This window comes from Peromyscus leucopus, chromosome 4 (genome assembly GCF_004664715.2).
Source record: "Peromyscus leucopus breed LL Stock chromosome 4, UCI_PerLeu_2.1, whole genome shotgun sequence".
Classification (NCBI taxonomy): domain Eukaryota; kingdom Metazoa; phylum Chordata; class Mammalia; order Rodentia; family Cricetidae; genus Peromyscus; species Peromyscus leucopus.
The window spans coordinates 67388897-67398565 of record NC_051066.1 but is presented as its reverse complement, the minus strand read 5'-3'; the positions used below and the strand labels follow the sequence as shown (position 1 = coordinate 67398565).

General features: G+C 51.1%; 1 protein-coding gene across 1 annotated transcript; it reads left to right on the top strand.

The window, feature by feature from the left end:
• Positions 1 to 26: 26 nt before the first annotated feature.
• On the top strand, positions 27 to 7328 carry Znf408 (zinc finger protein 408). The gene is given in 8 exon segments (XM_037204430.1): positions 27 to 248; positions 362 to 477; positions 782 to 1061; positions 1389 to 1479; positions 1725 to 1786; positions 1962 to 2221; positions 4819 to 4877; positions 4879 to 7328. Coding segments are annotated over 7 exon segments (2241 nt in total). The 5' UTR covers positions 27 to 248; positions 362 to 431; the 3' UTR covers positions 6322 to 7328.
• Positions 7329 to 9669: the final 2341 nt, after the last annotated feature.

Sequence of the window (9669 nt, the reverse complement as noted above, 5' to 3'; positions counted from 1 at the left end):
CATGGCTTTCCGGGAGCCCCGCCCACTTCCGGCAATCACCTGCCGAAGTGCCCGCCTAAGAGGTTAGACCGTAGAACTGTCCGACTCCTCGCTCCCCGAAAGAGGGTGGGTTGGACTGATAGGTTCCGCTTTGCTAGATCTGGAAACTTGCGAGCCTCCGGAATCCTAGGTTCGTATCGTTCTCGGACAGAGTTTTGTCTGACCAGTACTTCCAAATTCCAAAAGGAAAGAAAGAAAGAATCTCGATGGTAGGCATCATTGGAGACTAACCATCAAGATTCTTTCTTTCCTTTTTTTTTTTTTTTTGACTCTGAATTCTTTCTTGAGCATAAATTTGGAAGTCAAGGACTGTTTCCGACAGGAACCGGACAAAAAAAAAAAAAACGCTCCCTTCCGGCGAAGGGGTGGTGGCGGGAGCTCTCTGATCCAGGATGAAGGAGGCGGAGGAGGTGCTTTTGGGGAAGACACTGGCGCTCCGTGAGTGACCTGCGATGTCTGCGTCCCTCAGCCCTGGACTAGATGGCCCCAGCGTTTTCTAGTCAACGCCTTACCCCCACATCCCTTTTTGTCTCGATCCTGGGATCCTGCTCCGGTGCCTTCCAAGGCTCGCGGGCTTAAGAGCCTGGACTCCTTCCTTTCCAACCTTTCAGGGGCTGGGGTAGAGCCTTGCTTATCCCTCGGACTCCTGAGGCATAGTTGACCTTGCACTTTCCTCCTGCATCTTTCCCCAACCCCAAGCCCTCGTGGGCCGCTCCTTCACTGCCTTCCCGTCTCCCTGCAGCCCCCGAGCCGCGCCTGGGCCAGGACTCAGGATGGAGCCCTTCTGCAGAAGGCTTTGCTCAGGGCCTCAAAGACTTCCTGCCTGGTACGAACCCTGCCATACTTGCTCTAAAGAGTCTCCCCCAGGGCTTGGCCGTGGGCCCCTCCCGCGCCAGGAAACAGCACTTGGGGGTCTGGTGTGTCGGAGAGCCCCTTCAGCTCGGACTGCATTGGGGACCTCTGGAAGTGGACTCCGGCTTGGAGGAGAAGGGCACGGGAGTGAAGCCACCGCACGAGAGGAGGTATTGAGGAATAGAACGTCTCCTGTCTGAAAGTTTGAGGGAGGTTCAGACTTTCCAGACAGCACTTCCAGTCCGTTAGAAGCAGGGTTTTTAAAGCGCTGGGAATTCGGTTTTGTCCCTTCACTCAAGAACTGTCTTACCTTCCCTAAGCTGCAGTAACTAAAGAATGCAGATGCAAAAGGCTGTGAACAGAATTCCTGGGGTGTGGACAGTGACAAAGGTCAGAAGCTAAGGTTACCAGGATCAGATTGAGCCTCATCAGCTAGTTAGCTAAATCACACGCCTCTTGTTACTCGCCTGTAAAAGAAAGCTGTGGCTGTTCCAAAGATCGTGTGGAAGACTGGGAGACACGATGCAAGTAAAGGGTGCACAGTACGAATTGTTTAAAGTGATTGCTGCTTTCCGCTGGGCGTGGTGGGCGCGTTGTTAGTCCCATCACTCAGGAGACAGAGGCATGTGGATCTCTGTGAGTTCGAGGCCAGCCTGATCTACAGTGTGAGTTGCAGGACAGCCAAGGCTACACAGAAATCCTGTCGGGGGTGGGGGGAGGAAGATTCATCTTAGATTTATCCCGAAAGGTTGCACCCAGACTTTTGTTTTAGTACTCACCCCCACCCACCCCGCCAAAGGCATACGAAAAGGGCTTTCGTTCTTTTGTTCTAGGACCCGTTACTAGGCTGGTCAGGAGCCATATGCACCTGGAAGCAAAGTTCAGCTTGGATCAGGTAAGTTACACAGGTGTGCATACAGATGATACTTAGCGTGGGATGGAGCCTGAAACCGATTCTAGTTGTCTACCCAGGGGTCTTTTCCAGCGTCTCCTTCCAAAGATGTGGCGGCGGGGTCAGAGGAGGCTGCGCGAAGAGGACCCGTTGAGGCAGCTCTTGCTCTGTTTTGCAGTTTGGTGCAGCGATCTAGGCTGCAGAGTGATGGAAATGTGTCCTTGGTTTGGATCCATGAGAAGCTTCACCTGCAGGTGTACCGGACTGTGTTGCCAGGCTCCGAGGTGCTGCTGTGCCCACAGCCTCCCTCCAGGAGCCTAAACGTCATGCACCCCGGCCTAGGGGAGGAAGCAGCTGCAGTGGGGGCGGCAGAAGAGGAGTCTGCTGCACAGGAGGAAGTGGCCTCCCCCCGAGAGGATGCAGCAGAGTCGTGCACAGGTACATGCCCAGTGAACACTGGTTCAAGGTCGTGTTGGCCGCATATAAGACTGAGGCCTTCTGAGCTGTATGAGACCCTGTCTCAAAACCGACACACAAGGGCTGGGTTAGCAAGGTACTTATGCACAAGCGTGACGACCAGACTTTGGATCCCAGCATCCATGCAAAAGCTGATTGTGGGGGCTGGAGAGATGGCTCGGCAGTTAAGAGCACTGGCCATGCTGGCCGCTCTTCCAAAGGACCCAAGTTCAATTCCTAGCACCCACATGGTAGTTCACAACTGTCTGTAACTCCAGTTCCAGGGGATGTGGCATCCTCACACAGACATACATGCAGGCAAAACCCCAATGTACATTATTAAAAAAAACAAAAAACACACGTCTATAAATCCAACTCTTAGGCAAGAAGGGACCAAAGGCAAAAACATGTGGTTCCCTGGGCTCCGTGGCCAGTCAGTGAGCACCAGGTTCCATGAGAGACCCTGTCTCATTTAGGAGGACACCTGACATCGGCCTGTGGTTTTGCCCCTCATAAACAAACCCGTACTATAAATGCCCACCCCCAGACTGTCACAAAACTGTCTGTGATAAAAACAAAAAAAAAAAAAAAAACCAGTTTGTGGCTCAGCCTAGTAAAGGAGGACAGTAAAACTGTAATGAACTTTGAAAATCTGGTTTGAGCTAGAAGTGTGCTCAGTGGTAAAGTGCTTGTAACATGTGAGGGGCCCTGTGCTCCATCTCTAGGTCTCCCAAAAGAGAGAGAGAAAAGAGAAAAGGGAAGAAAACCTGGTTAAATGGATCTGGCCAAGGGCTAAGGATGTAGGTCATTGATAGAGCACTTGCCTCTCATGCTAAAGGACTTAAAGTTCAGTCCCCCACTAAGAAAAAAAAGCTCTGATTTTAAATAGGGCTAGGATGTGACTCAGTGGTAGAATCATGCATATCCTGAGAGGGGGGGATTGATGGCTGGGTAGAGCTTATGGTTGTGTAAGGACATAATAGACTTGCTTTTGTCCTTTACATTTACTTATTTGCATGTGTGTGCGAGCATGCCGAGTTGCTACAATGCCTCTTCAGGTCAGAGAGCAACTTTCAGGCATTGGGTTCTCTCTTTCCACCAGTGAAGGACCTGAGGACCAAACTCAGGTCACAAGCTTGATGGTAAGCACTTCTACCCACTGAGGTATCTCACTGGCCCAGGAGTTCTTGGACAAATGACATAAAAAGTTGGGGGCTGTAAACTGTCATTTGATGTTGTCTGTTGGACCATAAGTCTCCCTTGGAATGTACAGTATAGATTTTTGTGACTTAAGAGTTTCCTGGAGCTGGGCAGTGGTGGCACATACCTTTAGTCCCAACACTCGGGAGGCAGAAGCAGGTGAAGCTTTGAGTTTGAGGCCAGCCTGGTCTACAGAGAGAGTTTCAGAACAGGCTCCAAAACTACACAGAGAAACTCTGTCTCGAAAACACTCCCCTACACACACACACACACACACACACACACACATACACACACACACACGCGCCGAAAGAGTTCCCTGGAATGATATGATTATATTGATGAAGATAGGAAACTGTACAAAGTTTCTCATTTGTTTATTTGTTTCTTGGCATTGTTACACATTTAAAAACGTGAAATTTCCGCCGGGTGGTGGTGGCGTACGCCTTTAATCCCAGCACTTGGGAGGCAGTCAGATGGCTCTTTGTGAGTTTGAGGCCAGTCTGGTCTACAGAGAGAGATCCAGGAAAGGCACAAAGCTGCACAGAGAAATCCTGTCTCGGGAAAAAAAAAAAAAAAAAAAAACCTTGAAATTTCCAATGCCAATGGCTGGTTTTTTTTTTTTGGGGGGGGGGGGGGGGTTGAGACAGGGTTTCTATATGTAGCCCTGGCTGGCCTGGAACTTGGCGATCCACCTGGTTCTGCCTCCCAAAGCTAGGATAAAGTGTGTGCCATCATCACCTGGCCATTGTTAGGACATTTTTATTTTATTTTATTTTATTTATTAAAATATTTTACCTAAGTTTGCGAACCACATGTGCAGTGCTTGAGGAGTCCAGAAGAGGGCGCTGGATCCTATTGGAACTAGAGTTACCGATGATTGTTAGCCATCATGTGGGTGATGAGAATTGAACCCTAGTGCCCTGGAAGAACAGTGTCCTTAACTGCTGAGCCATCCCTCCAGCCCCACCTTGCCCTCTTACTTCCCAGTCCTGGTCCCCTTCATATTCCCTCACAGTACCCTTCTGCTTGTGTGTCTTATCCCGTATTGGGGCAGGGTTTTCATTTCACAGATGAACTCAGGCGGGGAGATGTGAAGTCCGGTCCCATGTGTGTCTCCAGTGGAGAAGAAGAAGAAGGCCATTACTCTGGAGTGGCCTTACTCTAGGTATTAACCTGGTGGCCACCTTGATGTGCCTCCCCAGAAGGATTTGAGATTACCAGGAAAGAGAAAGTGTAGCTCTTGGTCCAGGGAAGATACAGGTGTAGGTTTTTCCACTGAAGAATAGTCGCCCAGCAAGAAAACACGTAGTGTAATTCCCCAGTAATGCTATCTGCCACCAGACTTGGCTAACCCTGCACCTCATCTTTCTCCTCAGATCCTGGTCATGAGTCACCCCATCGTCTCCAAGGAGAAAATGCTATGGTAGGTTCTGGACCTGTGGCCCAAGCCGGAAGATCAACCTTTCAAGGATAGCCAACCCCTTGGCTTGTTGCTTCAAGATGATGTCATGGATAAGGAGTGTCTGCCACAGACACCACCTGAACTTCAGGACGACTCAGCTACCCAGAAGAGCCCAGAGAGCCATGAAGCCAGTTTATTAACTCCCACAGGGCCCCAGGTGCAAACCTGCCCAGCCCAGAAGTTACATGTCTCCAGCAGTGAGTGCCTGCCTACAGTAAAGGTCTCAGAGCCCAGAACCCAGCTCCCTAACTTCCCTGTAGGGCTGTGCAGCCCTCCTGACCCGGTTGGAAGCTCCTCAAAGCAGGGGCGGCGATACCAGTGTGGGGAGTGTGGCAAGGCGTTCCTGCAGCTCTGCCACCTCAAGAAGCACGCGTTTGTGCACACAGACCACAAGCCCTTCCTCTGCACTGAGTGTGGCAAGAGTTACAGCTCCGAGGAGAGCTTCAAAGCCCACATGCTGGGCCACCGAGGGGTGAGGCCCTTCCCGTGCTCACAGTGTGACAAGGCGTATGGTACCCGCAGAGACCTCAGAGAGCATCAGGTGGTCCATTCAGGTGCCCGGCCCTTTGTGTGTGAGCAGTGTGGCAAAGCCTTTGCCCGCCGACCTTCCCTGCGGCTACACCGGAAGACCCACCAGATGCCAGATGCCCCTTCCCCGTGCCCATGCCCAGTGTGCGGGCGGCTCCTGGCCACCCAGGGTTCACTGCGGAACCACATGAGGCTCCACACTGGGGAAAAGCCCTTCCTGTGCCCGCACTGTGGCCGAGCATTCCGCCAGCGGGGCAACCTGCGCGGGCACTTGAGGCTGCACACGGGAGAGCGCCCGTATCGATGTCCACACTGTGCCAATACCTTCCCCCAGCTTCCCGAGCTCCGGCGCCATCTCATCTCCCACACTGGTGAGGCCTACCTGTGCCCGGTGTGTGGGAAGGCCCTCCGGGACCCACATACCCTCCGTGCTCATGAGCGTCTACACTCGGGGGAAAGGCCCTTTCGGTGCCCACAATGTGGCCGAGCTTACACACTGGCCACCAAGCTGCGCCGTCACCTCAAGTCCCACATGACAGACAAGCCCCACCGATGCCCTGTCTGTGGCATGGGCTATGCCCTCCCTCAAAGCCTCAAGCGGCACCAGCTCAGTCACCAGCATGGGGTTTCCTCCAGCCCTCCTCTGCCTCCCGCTGCCTCGGAGCCCACCATGGTGCTCCTGCAAAGTGAGCCAGAGCCACCGGACACATGCAGCCAACAGGAAGTGCCCCTGAGTGGGGGTATTGTGGAGGTCACCATCTCTGAGAACCAGGAAAAGTGCTTTGTGGTGCCCGAGGAGCCAGCCCCTAGCCCCAGCCTGGTGCTGATCCACAAGGACGTGGGCTTCAGTGGCTGGGCCGAGGTGGTAGAGGTAGAAGCCGGCACCTGACACCTTCACCGTGTCCACCCCGGGCCCTACAAGAGCTCTATATAAAGACTGTTCTAGCAGATTGTGTCTGTATGCCGTTCTCTGGGTCTCCTGATAGGTGCAGGAACCAAGGTGACTGGCTCTTAGGGTGGGAAAAGTTCAGTTAAAATCCACACGTCACGTGTCCTCGGTAGTTCAGGTTTTAGTTATTTTGGCTGCTTTTCACGGCCTCCAAGGCAGTGATTCTCAACCTGTGGGTAGTGACCCCCTTGGGTCAAACAACCCCTTTCACAAGGGTTACCTAAGACTATTAGAAAACATACTGACATTACGATTCATAACTAGCAAATTTACAGCTGTGAAGTAGCAATAAAAAATGATTGTACGGTTGGGGGTCACCACGACATATTAGAGGGTCAAAGCGTTAGGAAGGTAGAGAACCACTGGTCTTTAAAGGTTGGGAAAGCTGGGGGACAACAAACAATGTGGGTAGTGTTGGGTGGGTTGTGCACAGGCTTGGCCCGCAGGGGAGGCGTGAGGAGTTAGGTGGTTTGCATCTGCTGGGAGCCTTGACAACGTGAGGTGTTGGGGGCGGAACAAACAGGGTAGCTGGGCGTGGTGCGCACCTTGAGTCCCAGCACTCAGCGAGGCAGAAGGATTGCAAGGAGCCATTGTGGACTACATAAAGGGACCCGTCCCGGGGAGGGAGGGGAGGGAGGGAGAGAGCTCATGGCTCACTGAGCTCTGGTGTGGGAAATTACTGGGTAGGCTGGGTCTACTCGCTCTCACCTGGAATCCCTGCCTTGGAAGCACAGGCTTGACCACCTGGCCTCACTTTAGGTTCAGAAGGGGCACATTAATTCTTAGTATGATAGTGTAATGTGGTCTGGGTCCCCAAGGGCTTCCCTAGGGATAACAAGGGATATCAAGTACCTTGATGGTGGGCCAGGCTTTGTGTGAACTTAACCATATTGTAAGTCCTATCTTTTTTTTTTTTTCTTAACAAATAAAAAAGACAGGAGTAGCCAGGCTTTGGTGGCGCACATCTCTTATCCCAGCACCCAGGAGGCAGAGAAGACAGGTGGAAAGTGCTTTAAATATTCTAACCACAACCACAAAGTCCACCTATTCTACTTTATGCTGCGGGTAGACTTCAAGTATTGGAAACTACACTCTTGGTTCACCTGGACTTGGTAGATGAGTGGATTTTGAAGAGGTGGGTGGGGTGACTGCAGCCTGGAAACCAGGGATGGAGATGTCATTCCAAAGAGGCCATCAGGACACCTAGCGAGTGACAAGCAGAGTGAGTAACAGTGGGTAATGGGAACCTGGGAGAAAAGCTAGGTGGTGGGCAGAGGAACAAGGACAAACCCAGTGTTGTGCCCAACAAGGTGCAGAGGGATCATGGTAGGCAGGGCATGGTGGTTGTGGGATATTTGTACACCGTGTGATTGGTTTAGTAAAGAGCTGAATGGCAAATAGCTAGGCAGGAGGTATAGGCGGGACTTCTGGGCAGAGAGAGAGGAAATGGGAGATGAATCTAGGCCCTCGGGAGACACCAAGGAGACTCGGAATAACTCGGACACACAGAATGGGATAATGGTAAAAAAAAAAAAAAAAGCCATGAGGAAAACATCGATAATAGAAACAGATTAAAAAGTTATAAAAACTAGTGAGGAACAAGCCTAAGCTGTAGGCTGAGCTTTCATAATTAGTACGTCTCTGTCATTATTTGGGAGCTGGCTGGCGGGACAGAGAGAGACTCACTATAGATGGTGAAGACAGGTGTCGGCTGAAATGAAAGTTTGGGGTGGAAATGTTCTCTGGGAGGCACGAGTGATGGAATTCAGAGACAGTGGCTGAAGGAGCCATCATGAGTTCTCATGGGACGCGCTCCACGACATCTCATATCCGGGGTGAGGTAGGCTCTGAGAGCCACGAGAAACAAGCAGTTGGGGGAAGGGGTCGGGTCACTTAGCAGATAGGTGGCCTTGGAAGCTATGAGAGCCATGGGGAGGCTCTGACCACGGCCACGGCAGCCCTACTCAGGTTAGTGAGGGAGGCTCACCGGGGGAGTGAAGGTCAGCATCAAAAGGAAGAGAAAAACCTGAGAAGTGGGTCACCAGAACTGAAAAGAGGGTGGCGGAAAGAGAGGCGGTCAGCAGCACCACTGCCTTTGGGGTTGAAACCCATGAGGTAACTGGTGAGTGGGGAGGTCTTAGAAGCCACATTGGATTCTCTGAGGAAAAGAGGAAGGGAGACAGGGAGTGTAGATGTGTTTATTGTTTCATAGGCATGTGTGCAGTGGAACAAGTGGAGGTCAGAGGACAAGCGTGGATGAGCAGTTCTCTCCTACCATACTCGTCCTGGGGATTGAACTCAGGTTGCCAGGCTTAGCAGCAACTAACTGAACCATCTTGCAGGCCCCAAGGAAGCAGACTTTTCTTTTTTTAGGTTTTTTTTTTTTTTTTTTTTTTAAAAAAAAAAAAAAAAAAAGATTTATTTATTTATTATGTATACAGCATATGTGACTGCAGTCAGAAGAGGCACAGATTCATTACAGGGTGTGAGCCACCATGTGATGCTGGGAATGAACTCAGACTCTGAAGAGCATCAGTGCTCTTAACCTCTGAGCCATCTCTCCAGCCCCCAGCCATCTCTCCAGCCCCCCTTTTTTTTAGGTTTTTCAAGACAGGATTTCTCTATGTAACTGTCCTAGCTGTCCTGGAACTTGTTTTGTAAACCGGGCTGGCCTTGAATTCACAGAGATCCTCCTGCCTCTGCCTCCCAGTGCTGGGATTAAAGGTGTGCGTCATCACAGCTAACAGAAGCAGACACTCTTGTTTCATCCTGCTGTCCTGTAAAAAGTGCTGTGATCCCTGAGCTGTGAAGGAGAAAACAGAGAGGATGGATGGATGGATGGCCGAGACCACACAGGAAAACTGACTGTTTGCAGTGTCCACACTTGGTTTTGATGGCAGAAGCAACCTATCTCTCCTGGCTTGCTGTTGGGATCCCTCCCGCTGCCTGCCAATCCGAATAGCTCAGTGGTAGAGTGTATCTAAAATTGTCCAAGGGGAGCAAAGAAGCCACTTCACATGGCCTGGAAAATAGTTGCTAAGATTAGTTTTAGTCAACCTGACTCTTGAAGCTCACCTGACTCCCTTTCTATCTCTTTCCCACTGATATATTTATCTAATTATTCTTTATCAATATAAAATCAAGGGAGGCAGAGCCGGGCAGATCTCTGTGAGTTCGAGGCCAGCCTGGTATACAGAATGAGTTCCAGGAAACGTGCAAAACTACACAGAGAAACCCTGTCTGGAAAAACCAAAAATAAATAAATAAACCAGGAGTCAGATATTGGGG